We start from the raw sequence: 13,800 nt of genomic DNA, 5'->3' as shown, positions 1-13,800 counted from the left end.
CTGAGTTGCAGGGGACCCTTCCCCAGTATAGCCTTGAGATGGGACTCGAGTCCCAGCCACCACTTCATTGCAGCCTTTGGAGACCCTGAGTAGAGGACCCAGTTAAGCCATCTTCAGAATACTGACCCCCCGAAACCATGAGATAACAAACATATGCTGTTGTGAACTGCTAAGTTTGTGATACTATCATTACACGGTAATAGATAATTAGTACAGGAGCACGTGACTGTGTAACTAGCAGGCAGCAGTCACCAGCAAAGTATGGTACAATTATCACCCAAATAGTGTGCTCCCCAAATGGTGGTTCTCCTGTAATGAGGGATCTGTCTCAAGCATATGTAAGTGTCTGAAAAGAAAATGATGAACATTTCATTAAGAATTGGTGATAGACTCTGCTCTGAGATCAATTATGATTGTCGAGTTATCCATTCCATCACAATAATACTAAAGGATTAGCATATTCAGTATGTTTAGTAAGTCTTTACTAAAAGCCCAAAGGAAACATCTATTAATCAGTCATGTTCGTGTCCAGTGTGTAATTTGGAAGCTGAAGACCACATCCTGTGGGAGCATATTTGCCCAAATAGCTCTTAGCTGATTGAGATAATATCAATAGTTTGTTCTTTTGGAAAAATAACACTTTGACCAAATGGGGAAAAAAAATAAGTCGAAGTAAAATAAAAAAATCTGACTCGTCAGAGTATAACATATTTGATGAAAATGGACCATACTAATTTACCACAGTCATAATAAATCTCTGAATTCATTCTGTGTGTGTGTGTGTGTGTGTGTGTGTGTGTGTGTGTGTGTGCATGCATGTGGGCGCACGTGTGTGTGCGTGCGCACGGTTCTTATTAATAAAACAAGATCCATTTCGGAAGATCTGACTGACTGGTACATGAAGCAAAGCTAAGGAAAAGAAACCATGCTCCAAAGTTCATTAAAATATATTTACAATTTTTAGAAGGGTAATTTTGCCACATTAGGTGTGCTGTTGCTCACATTAAAAAAAAATAATAACCGAAAGAAAAACAAAAGATCCCCAGTGTCCATAGAGTCGTTGTTCTTGGTCACACACGAGCTCAGACGCAGGTCAGATGTTTCTGAAGCACCTTTTACTGAGTGATGAAATAGTCTATGCATGCATTCCTTCACCTGCCACTGTCATTCTGGCAGAATAACCACTTTAAAGAGGAATCAAAGAAGTGCAGCTTTTCCTCGATGGCAACTAATTAAAAACCACATCAGAGTAATTACAATAATGGTAAGAAATATCATGCATTACCAGAGTGCTGTGGTTCTCGGAGCCCTAAGTGGTTCACAGGTTACTTCTTTCTTTCTTTTCAAAGTGTTCTGTGGAGAAGCAGCTATGTAGGTATAGGTCTATAAATATTTCCTACATTGACAAAAATGTAAGGTCAGGAGTAGGTCCCTTTAACCATATATTAACTTAAACAAATACCCAGTGCCTTTCCGATCTCTACAAAAGTGAAATCTATTAGAATAATGGAGTTTGGAGGACACACTTGCCTTTTAGGTAATATAATTTGAAATGATATCTTAGAAAGAATAAATAAAAGTAGCTTACATAGGATTATGGGCTATCTAGAGTGATCGAGAATTCATAGGTCACATTAAAGACCTTATTTTCCACTTGATGTTATTTGATTTTGGTGTTGGCGGGATTTGGTGATAGCGAGGCAGAAGGGAACAACACTAAAATTGAGACCTCAATACAGGACAAATCTAGCTTTTTCTTTTTAAGGCGAGGAGTGGGAAAATTCGTTAACACCGTTCCCACCTTAAGGTGTAATTGGATTCAGAAAAAGGCTAACTTAAAGCAGGACCAGGTCTGACATGCAAAATCCTCATAAGGTAACAAGAATCACTTTGGTTTGTTCGCTGTCATTTCTCATTATAATCTTTGTCATGAGAATGGATTCATGTTGTGCCGTTTTCTGTTCTTGTTACAATCTTTGTCACATGAATAAGATATCAGGGTATTAATGCCTGGCATACAGTTTTCCGTGTGTGCTGATACTGTACAAGACTGCACTGACCTTTGCAATATTATGTACTCTGATTGGTTGTTCATTTCACCTCTTTCCCACAAGTTAATAAGGCTGTAAAAAGCAGAGAACTGAAATGGCCAGCCAGTCAAATTATAGAATATTGAAAAGGTCAGAACAGTACAGCACAAAGGAGAAAAAAAATTATGGAATATATGGTGCATTAAAATTCTTGTGACAATGATTATAACAAGAATGGAAAAGGATACCCATTTATGCTATTTCAATGTACAGAACCCCACAGGATGATGATCCCAGGACAGCCATCATTTACTCATCCCTGAGTCATACATACATGAGAAATTATCTACATATGCTAGTTTTTGCTTAAAACGAGAATTGTACGGAAAACATCCTGCTGGTCAACAATACGAGCATTAGATATAAGATTTTAGCATTACAAGTGGACATTGATGTTAACATTTTAATAGGACTTCATATTTGAAACTGATGGAAGGGTTCCTTGCCAGTAAAATCTGTAGGAATGTGAGCTTTAGTTTGGTTGTTTCTTCATTTACTTTTTCATCAAAAATAAGATAGAAAAGTAGGACTGCATGAATTAACCTTTTTGAAAATCTTTCAGAATGTGGAGTGTCCTGAAACATCATCTAGTTTATTTGAAAATTTTACATGAACTATAAAAAACATGTTTTCGCCTTGTGATGCATGAAGTCGGCCAATATACAAAGACTGTTTCCTTCCCCTGCCTCCTCAGTGGAGAGAGAGAGAGAGAGAAAGGAATACTGAAATCAGAAATCTTTTTATGTGTATTTTAAAATTTCTTACAGGTATTTTTAGTCTCTGAATACATATCTGGTTTACGAGTTAGCTTTACACTTTCTGAAGATGCATTATTTCACTAATGAAGTAAACATTTTATAGCCCAAAGCTAAATCTGAAGGCATCGGTTAATAAGGATGCTGAATGTGACTTAATTATTTTTGGTAAGCGGAATAAATGAATTTGGAGTATTACTTTAAGACCAGTTTGAACATGGATGAAATAAACCTAAAATCCGTAGTTCGGCATGCTTAAGAATAATCACCAAGTAATCCTGTTCACTACTGCCTGACATTCTCGTGTATCAGGTCTGGAGTGGAACTTAGTTCTGTGAATGTTGATGAAGAATTCCCAGGTGATTTTGATGTAGGTGAATCCTGGAACACAGCTATGGGCAACCCCATTCTGCAAAGAGCCTAGTTAAAACAACCCCCTGTGAAAGCCCAGTGGGGCTGACTGCAGACAAAGAGCGTGAAGAGGGAAACTCCACTTCAGACTCACAGTGCCTGGGGGAGGGGACAGGTGGTTCCAGAACACAGAAGCTTACACGGGCCTGTACCTTCCACTTATACTCACAAATAGGGTCAGTGCTGTGGCCAACCAGACAGGAATGGTCACCCGTGATAGAAAACGCTTATCATTTTAGCATTTTCCAGCTTGATTCTTGAGGCTGAACAAACGGGACTGAATTTTCCAGTCCACTGAAAACAAAGTATATGCAGCGAAAGGTAGAAGAAAATCACACCCTCTCAAGAGGAGGGGATCAGAGAACTTGCATTTTAAGAGATTTTCCCAACATCTAGGAGCCCAAATTGTTCAAGTTCTAAGGAAGAAAGAGAGGGCAGGGAGAAAGAAGTGGAGGAAGTGCCCAAATCTGCGAATCTTTTACTGATTTGCGTACTGGAAATGTTGAGCTTCATTCAGGGTTGAAACCCTGTATGTTGGTGGTTGTAAGAAAACATGAAATTCACTCAGCTGCATGGCTGCTGGAGATATACGAGTTCTTTTTTGAGCTGAACAAAATGGTTTATGTAATTGCATACTTCTCATAATTATTGAGTAATTATATAATTCTTATAATTACTGAGTAATCATTGTTCTATAACTAGAACTTAATGTTACAACTAATTGTATAATTACCGTGTATTAATGTTTTCTGGGAAACTTAGAATAAAGTGGTACTTAATATATTTTCCCGGGCCATGCTATTTTCAAAGCTGGCAATAGTGTTTGTTGTACAGCTAGAAATTTGCTTCAAAAACCAACAAAATGCAAGGGAAACAAAGCTTCACCAATATTTTAATCATAGATGTTAACTCATCCATCTTATATTTACAGCTAGCTTGGCATTTGTAAACTTGCATTCTGCTGGCCTCGTTTAAGAATTTTCATTGTGGTTTTGTAATTTTCATTCTTTTGAAAGATGTGCACAGTTATACGTCACAGGTCATTGCACATCTGCCCGGGTCATGACGGATAAGCTGACCGTTTCAAAATTTTACAACTGGACATGTGGCAATAGTGGTAGCTGTTTCCTCTATTAACTGAAAAGGCTTCCAAGGAGCTAGGCATTATGGGAACTTATGGAGTCCTTCAGATGTGGCTAATTTAATTTTTCATAGACAGTGGTTGAAGTGATTCATATTTAATCGTAACGAAGTTTCTTGAATGCGGGAACTATGTCTTACGCGTTTTGAGCTTATTTTTATCTGCACCTACCTAAGTCTACTCCTGATGAAGGTGGAGTTCAATAATCTTCTGTCAAATCAAGTTGACTAGTTGTAAAAATCCCGTGGAAGCTAATATATCATAATTTGGAAATGTCTTTTCAATGCATAGTGAAGTTATCAGAGGCTACTTTGCAGGTTTCAGAACTTCTTGCTAATATGTTATGCATATATAGTTGTACGTTGTCCATTTGAGGTATTTAGAACCATTCCTAAACTGTGAGTATGTCTTTATCCTATTTTACTAAAAATGAATAGGGATTATTATTCCCATGTTCTAGTCTTTAAATACTATTTATTCCCTCTGGGAAAGATTAAAGGTACATATAATAAAATATGTTTTGGCAAAGGAAGATGGCTATTTGAAACAAACCTTACTGTTCTTAATGGTTCTTTTTTTCCTGTGTTGAGAGTAAGTATAACTAAATTTTACTCAAATTAAGCGATATTTTGAAAAATTTGCCTCATGTAAATTTCATGAAGCATCTAACGTAGAAAGTGACATAAATGTTACAACACAATTTTCACTTTCTAACGATTCGTAGCCTCAGCTAGAACCTAGTTGCGTAGGCGAGGGAAGTGAAACACTGTCCTCAAGCAGCAGAATTTTCCTATGTCTTAGATGTGCTGAGGTTTGAGAATGGGTTTGTTGGGACCCAGTGATGATACATTGAAAGTAATTCTTTTATACAGCCAGGGAGCCTCTGCATTTTCCCACAGCGCTAAAAAGGAGATCTTCTGATCAAAGAGGGCGTATATTACTTTCCATCCCCAGTTGCTTTTCAGGATATTCTGACCAATTCCTATTTAAAGGGACTTTAGATAGAAAGCAGTCAACCCCCATCTCAAGCAAAATGAGCAGAAACTACCTCAATTGATGATACATGATATATATGACTCATATATTTGACTATATGTATATCCAGAACAATTCTATTCTGCGAAAAAGATTGTCATTTTCTCCTAGTCTGCACATCAAAGAAAATTCAAAAATTTGAAAAACCCTCAAACAAATTGTAAATAATTCACCAGGCGATCAATTTATGTCAGCACAGTATTTTTACTTATATGCGTGATACTTGGGATGTGGGTTTATACTTTCTGAGAATATCAGTGCAGTTATTCTGATCCCTGGGATGAATGAATTTGAGAACACGATGTTCACTCAGGTAACATTATGTTCACAAAATAATCAAATAAAAGTGGGTGCCTTGATAGTAGTATATGGGATGCCTCCTAAGGTGGTGATGGTGTAGTTCTATTTGGTACTGTCTATTTAGGAACCCAAGAAAATGTTGAAATAATAGCAGGAAAGAATCCTTAAAGTATGCTAATTTTAATAATTTTCCTTTTTAATCAGCAGATGATAACTACACCCTTCTGAATGGCACAGGGATCATGCACAGTGGCGAAGAGACTGACCTTTGGGTGCTCGTCGATGGCCTGGTTCCTTTTACTAACTATACCGTACAAGTGACTGTTTCAAATAGCCAAGGCAGCTTGACGAGTGATCCTACAGCTATTGCAATGCCGCCAGGGGGTGAGTCTGGGAACAACATTGGCTCTCTCAATTTATATAAATGTCTGAGAATGGAGTTTCTGTTGAATACCTTGTTGATTGTTAGAATCAGTGTTTAAAAACAAAAACATACTTAGAGGCTTAATTTTCGTTTTGGTGGGTTGATTGAGACACATTTATGAAAACTGTTTTATTGTTTTGTTGAGACTTCTTTCACCTCGCACCATGTGTATATATCTCTTGCTTTATGCATGTTCGGAAGATTGCGGAATGCTTTTTTGTTTGAGACTATTTAGATTTAAAATGTATATTTTCAGTTCGAGCTTTAATTTTTTAATACGGTTCTCATTCCTGGTTTTTTTAGGAACTCATTTTGAGGTATATCTAACCCTTTCCATTTGACAAAAAGGGCAGTGTGTAAGTAATAGAATAGGAAAACTCTGCTCACACAACTGGAAAGGTACATACACACACACATGCATAATTCAGTTAAACACAGCGAGCTGCCGTTGCTAACTCAGTACACACTGTGTGAAGGGATCTCAGTAGGTTAGTCGAGGGGCTAATATGTAAACAGGAAGAAACTGAAATGTCGTTTTATAGTGATACTGTAAAAGTGAAGTCGACATCTCTGCTCTGGGCATGCTCATGGCACAATGGCCCGCGGGTCCACCCTCTCTGGGCACCACACAATCTTTCACTTGATGTTCTCAGAAATCCAGAATCTGGGAGATGGCCCTTCACCAAAAGAGGAAGCAAAATGTCTTCAAAGACAGACAATGATTTGCTCAAGTTTGTTACAGCCACTAGATGTACTTTTTTTTTCATTATTAAATTGTTGTTGATTACAATTAGGAAACTTATAGCTTTGAAATTATCTTTTTTATGACCTTGTGTCAGTTTAAAGGTGATACCTCATTGATTAAATAGGTTTTAGTTCATGCTTCCTTTTACTTAATGACCTGAAAACATATTATCCTGATTTACACATAAAATCATGCTGAAAAGCATGTGGCATTCACGAGAATATGTGTGTTTAAGTAGAATTAAATTACTACTGAGAGTTATTAAAGAAATCTTCCATGCCTTGTCCAGTGAACTGTGTTTCATACTGAAATGCATAATAAATGAACCGATGTACAGAAGCAAACCAACTTGCGGGCAGAGAAGGTTCTATATGCTATTTACTTTTCCATTATATTTGGATTGTTATCATTATTACCATCTCCTTGATTTCAATATTAGATCTCTTTTATGGTGATGTTGAATTCCCACTATCTCTCAGTGCTGGGTTATGTAGAATTCGTAGTGATAATACCCTTAGCTATGTCTTTTTCTCAGTGTAGTTTAAAAACATAATACTAGAAGGTTTGAGCAAAACAGAAATGTGTTTGTTTTTTAACTGTATCAAAGGTTTGCTATCAAATATGGCCTGGAGAACCTCCTTTACAGTCCTAATCTGGTCACGTCCTACTCATTTTTAAGATTTCAAGTTAGAAATGGGTCCATCAGAAAGCCATCTTTTTCACCAGCCGAGGCTGCGATAGAGTCCTTCTGTAGCATCTGTATCCCACTGTAGAATCACATTGCATTGAAAGGGCCAATCTGATCTGACTGTCACAATTACTGGTTATAAGATGCTACACAGCTGGGACTATTTCTTATTCACATTTTTATCTTCAGTGCCTAGACCAACCCTGACACACGGTACGTGTGTAATGAATAATGGGTGAGTCAATGAACCCATAAATCAGTCAAGATAGCTTAATTATGAGTTTTAAATTGTAAGTTTGTCATTGCTCAGACCTACTCAGGACTCATCTTCTACCTAAGAATCTTGTATTGTAGCCAACTGTGGGGAACGTGACCTGCTCTGACTACTCATGCAGAGTAGGAATGGGGTAGCTATGCAGATGTGAGGGGACTCGGACTGTAAGGACGACAGGACTGCTGAAGATAAGAAATGCTCTGAGATGGCGCCAGCTCGTCGTTCTTTGTGACCTTCCCTGTAGTGCTTCCTTTTCTTAGGCAAGCATAGGATGAACAGATCTTGGTTCATACAGGGATTTAGAAGAGGACAGGTAAGGGGACACTGTGTACCCTGGTAGGTCATCTCTCAGCTGATGGTTACGGGACATCTTAACTGATGTTTGCTTTCTGTATTTGTCTAAGAAGAAGAAAAAATATGATCAATGTGCAGTTCTTGTATACCAATTATACCTCAATAAGGGCAGAAAAAATTTAAAGAAAAACTGAAGTCCAACAATATCTAATTTCAAACCCTAGTTAATTCCATCAGATCTTCCAGTTTCATTGCTCCTGCTGTTTAATGAAATTAGTGTTAAAAAAATAAAAATAAAACTCAACTTTGACCAAAAAAAAAAAAAAGTAAAACATGATTAAACAATATGATCAACAGGTTATTTTGAATATAGAAATTAAGGAAAGCGAGAGCTTAAAAAGAATAGCTCAGTACTTACATAGTAGAAAATCTCAAGTAGCGCATATTTTTTATTTTAAAAATGAATTTCAAATATTAATTTGGGCAACTGGAGGAGGTTTTCTATTCCAATTATATAGCATATCCTTACCTACTTCTATGTACTCAAGTTCTTGTACTTCTACAGTAAACTATATTTTAGGTGGTTTGTAATAACATAATGTTTGTACTTGGCACAAGATACTCTTAGAAATGAAGAATATACTGAATCCAAGCTCTTGAATAGCATTATCCTGCAAGTTCAAGAGTTCTAGGAAAAGAATTAAAAGAATACAAACGGAATCCAAATGTTAATCCATAAATATGAAACTTTCCCGTGACCTTTACCACCTCGAGGTCTGGAGTTACTAATGGGGTTAGGATTTCAACTCTTAATGGGACTCCGTGCATTAGTGTTTTGTATGCATGGAATTCAGCATTTCCTTTAATAAGTGGTTGACATTGGTGATGTCCCTTAATTTGCTTAAATCTAATTGGCTCTTTTATCAGTCAAACCTGTATGGATTGGCAATTGATCAGCAAGGGTCAGCCATGACTCTGCATGTAGTTAAACGATGGGACCACCAGTTAGGGCCGCAGTTGCATGATAATAGCAAAGGAAGAACAAATGAGCTTCGAGGAGGGAGGCAAAGAAGCTTAGAAGTTTTGCAGGATCTTCAAGTTCAGAACAAAGGCATTATAGAGTATATAAATTTTAAAGACACTGCATTTTGCCTCCAGACTTAAACCTTTTTTTCCAGATGAACTGAGGTCTTGTCTGAAACTGTCTTTGTTACATCAAAGAACTACTCAGAAAGCTAAGAGAGACAGAAGAAGCATAAAAGGGCATAGTTTAAAATGATTAGTGACAAATTCCATACTGATGAGTTAGAAACAGATTTGTTATGAAAGTTTGATATTTTTTCCAAAAGAGATAATTTTATTCTGTTTATCTGTTTCTGACCTGCTTTATTGTAACAGTGAAAGGAACTCAGAGCCACCTTACATTTGTAAACTCAATCCAGTTTTCTATGACAGTAAATAATTTGTCATTTATACCTTCAAATTGACGAGAAATATTATAATCTACAAACTTTGAAAAACTACTAAACTAGAGGAATGTTTTTCTTTTCCAAAGGTGCATTACTGGAAAATCAAAACCGAGGGAAGGCAAATGGTTGTGAATGGTTTGTTTCAGAATTTCTTTTAGTTTGTCTCTCCTTGACCTCTCACCTCAACAAAAACAACGGTGAAAGAAAAGGAGTGAAATCTATTTGGAATTAATAATTAGGCACATGGTAAAAGCATAGACTTTGGAATCCTATAAATTTAAACTTGATTCCACTTCTTTCCCTCACTGGTTGGGAAACTATGAGCAAATCCACAGATATATCTGAGCCTCAGTTTGTTTATCCATAAAATAGGCATGATGATATAATTCCCACCTGACAGAGGGTGAAACAGCACAACATATATGACACACTTAGCACAGTGCTTGTCTTGATAAACATGCACTTGTGACTCAATTTGTTCTATTTTTTTTTTTTTACCAAGACTTTTTGGCCTCTTGTGATATTATGATTTATAATAAGAAATCCATTTGTAATCCTCACCGCTGTTTCTGACGCAGAGCCCTTGGAATTTTCTAAGTGATGAGAGGTATACTGTGTGTTTTGTTAGGTTAATGAAATGATTTTTTGGAAAGCACCTACAGTATTTCCCCAAGAATAAGACCTAGCCGGAAAATCAGCTCTAATGCGTCTTTTGGAGCAAAAATTAATATAAGACCCGGTATTATATTATATTATATTATATTATATTATATTATATTATATATATATGATATGATATTACATTGCATTACATTACATTACATTATATTATATTAAAGACCCGGTGTTATAGTAAAATAAGACCAGTAAGACTTATATTAATTTTTGCTTCAAAAGATGCATTAGAGCTGATTGTCCGGCTAGGTCTTATTTTCAGGGGAACACGAGAAGTATAGGGGCTAGTTACAGTGGAGCCAACCAGGTGATTAGAAGGTTAGAACTTTCAGTCCCATCCCCCTGACCTCCTGCGATGCAAAAACAATTACGTTTAATCTGGAGATTAAGTTTAATCACCAGTGGCCCAGTATTCAATCAGTTGTGCCTCTGAAAGGAAGCCTACCTAGAAAGACAGGGCTCAGGGAACTTCCAGGTTGGAGATGTAAGGAGAGTGATATGTTCATATGTGGCGCGAAGCTCTGCCTCCTTTCCCCATGCCCCTGCCCTCTGCATCTCTTCCATCTGGCTGTTCCTGAGATACAGGTTTTGTACTAAACCAGTAATCTAGTGTGTAAATGGGTTTCCTGAGTTCTGGGAGCCCCTCTTGCAAACTAATGAAACCCAAGGAGGCGGCCATGGGAACCCTTCGATCGATCGGATGACAACCTGGGCTTTGCATCTGAAGTTGGGGGAGGAGCATGTCTTGTGAGACGGAACCCTTAAGCTGTAGAATCTGATGTTATTTTGGAGTAAATAGCATAGAATGGAGTTGAATTGTAGGACATCCAGTTCGTGTCCAGAGCACTGCTTGGTGGTGGTGTGGGAGAAATACCCCATACACACTGGCATTGGGTATGTGGATGCTTACCCAAGGCTGGAAAATTCCCTACAGAGAGAGCAGGTGAAAATCAGCATCTTTTGCACATGCTGGGGAGATTAGAATAATTTTGTCCTGCTACATCCCCATTTCCTCCTAATACTCTCCTTAGAGTGTTGACATAAATATGATCAGGCCAGCTAAGGAGTAGTTGAGATGTGTATTGGAGAATAAAGAAAACAGGAAAAATGAGAAATTATTTTCCGTTTTGAAATAGCTTCAGTGTCTCCATCCATGACTACTGGATCATAATTTGCAAAGTATATTTTACAGCAAGCTCTGTATGGGCTTGGGATCTCAATGAGCAGAAAAGGAGCATGTTTTTGTCTTAATAGATATCTTCTTCAGTCCTACTAAGCCACTTAATGAATACAATTTTATGATTATGTTTTGTTTCCATTATATTTATATTTTATTCATAAATATATGCTTTGTTAATACAAGCCAAAAGAGAGGAATTTGAAATTATTTGCTAAATATTTTCTCCCTTCCTTAATGGTCCTGAAATATATATTTTAAAAAGTACAACTTGGAAATGTATTTCATTTTCACTTAATAGGAATTCTTAATTGTTCAGACCATGCACTTTTGAATAACTAAATGAGATGTTTGGTTTTTAAAATGTAACATAATTTTTGCCCAATAACGTTGTTAGAAGAATATGTTAACCACTGATATTTCATAGTCTGAACTACTAAATTAAGTTTTGCTTGAGTTTTTGGAGACTGGGATACTCTTTCAGTTATCTCTTGCTATGGAACAAACTACCCCGAACTTAGCAATTTAAAACGACCACTCTTTATTATTCCTCATGATTTTACAAGTTGTCAGTTTTGGAAACCACAGCAGATTTTGCTGGTAGCTACAGAATTTGCCTTTGAAGTAGTTGACAATCTATCTTGGCATGTTACAGAATAAACAGAAAATTGTATTCTATTAATCTATTGAGTCATTTAAGAGGGTAGTAAAGAGAGTGCCTCCTATGTGCCAGAAGAACCGGAAATGCTTTACAAGGAGCAGAATGACGATCTACTGAGAGCACTCTGCCCTAATAGGATGCGTGGGTCAGTGCTATCAGGTTCGTCTCTTGGGTTAAGTTTTCCAGTAGCTCTGCTGTGAAAAAGGGAAAAGAAAAACAAAATCATTATATCCTTCCAATTGCTAAGGAACTGAGTTTATGATGTTTGGCAAGACTTGCATAGTGAACTGATTGTTTTCATTCAGTTATTGAAGGAAAAAGAAGACTGAATTTTTTGTTTTTCCTTTTTTCTCATCTCAACCAAAGTCCCTTTTGAAGACCTCAGAGGAGGGGCCGTGGGTAGCACTATGGACCACCCATGAGGAGAATGGTATTATTTTGTGACAGGCTCTCTAAGAGAATTAGGAGCAATGAGAAGCTCAAAAATCAGGCGTAGACCGAAAAACAAACACACACAGGATTACAAATCAAAGTCCATTTTATCTTCCACTTTCCTCAGTCACTGCAGCACTGAGAACTATGAAATACTTCTATGCCTTTTAAAATCTATTCAGTACCTTGTCAAGATGCTACATTTTTTTTGTTTGTTTTATAAAATGCAGATGTTTGCTTGCAGTGTGCAGACACAGATCCCATCAGCAAGTGTTCTCCATTTCTCATCTGTTCTGAACCCATTTGATTTATTTGCAATATGTAAGTTGAAAGGTCAACATGCAAGTAGCCATGAGGTATCTTAAAAATGAAAAGGATGCAAAGCGATGGAAATAGAAAAAAAAATTAAGCTGTAGGTTAGAAATTGAATAGGCTAAGATGGTACCTTATTCAGAGGGTGGAAGGAAAAGAAAGATTAAGTGCCTTGTATAATGTAAAAGCCACAATGAAGATACAGGATTGTGAGGAACTGCATTCTTTAAAAGAACAATATTCTAGCACATAAACACATGGCTTGTCTTCACCTTTGGTGTATTAAAAGCTGCACAATTTTTATTGCATCCAATTCATATGAATCTTTAGAACAGTTGTGCATAATGTTTTATTTTATGCATGTCTTCCAAATGTTTTTCCCCTGGAAAAATCAACCCGTTGAAAGTAGGTGGATTCAATGAATGAGAAGTACGTACATTCTTAATAAAATAGTGTACTTTTGAGAACACATACCAGGCCATTTAGGGTAACCTGTGTTTTCTCCCAAGTATGTTGTGAGACTAGAACCAAAGTATTTATAACTGCCTTAAACGTGCTTTCAAATCCTTTTCTGAAATATCTTCCCTTTTCCTTCTTAGAATTGATCGTTTAATCTGCTCTGTGTGTGTGTGTGTGTAAGATTATATTACAACACCAAAGGATTCATTTCTACTTTATAGTTTGTGACATTTTCCTAACTGGTCATAGTCACTGTCTTCACAATGAGCTTCCTGCTTATAAAACCTCTTTAGAAAGGAACTAACTTCTGAACCGTGGAGAAGACGGCAGGGAACTTTGATGTGTTCTTACCATGAGTACAAGGAGCCTCCAACAAAGGGCTGCCAGCTTCCCACATTTGCATAGTCTCACGTGGTTTTGTATAGAAACAGTGGCCTTGTATAGAAATAGTGGCCTTG

General features: G+C 37.0%; 1 protein-coding gene across 1 annotated transcript in view; it reads left to right on the top strand.

The window, feature by feature from the left end:
* USH2A (usherin) overlaps positions 1-13,800 on the top strand; it is a 559,517-nt gene that overhangs the window by 333,941 nt on the left and 211,776 nt on the right. The window contains exon 37 of the mRNA XM_033099662.1: positions 5,937-6,116. Coding sequence (XP_032955553.1) covers positions 5,937-6,116 — 180 coding nt within the window. The remainder of the gene's footprint in view (positions 1-5,936; positions 6,117-13,800) is intronic.

This window comes from Rhinolophus ferrumequinum, chromosome 27, assembly GCF_004115265.2.
Source record: "Rhinolophus ferrumequinum isolate MPI-CBG mRhiFer1 chromosome 27, mRhiFer1_v1.p, whole genome shotgun sequence".
Classification (NCBI taxonomy): domain Eukaryota; kingdom Metazoa; phylum Chordata; class Mammalia; order Chiroptera; family Rhinolophidae; genus Rhinolophus; species Rhinolophus ferrumequinum.
The sequence above is the reverse complement of the archived record's forward strand: the minus strand, read 5'-3'. Positions and strand labels throughout refer to the sequence as shown.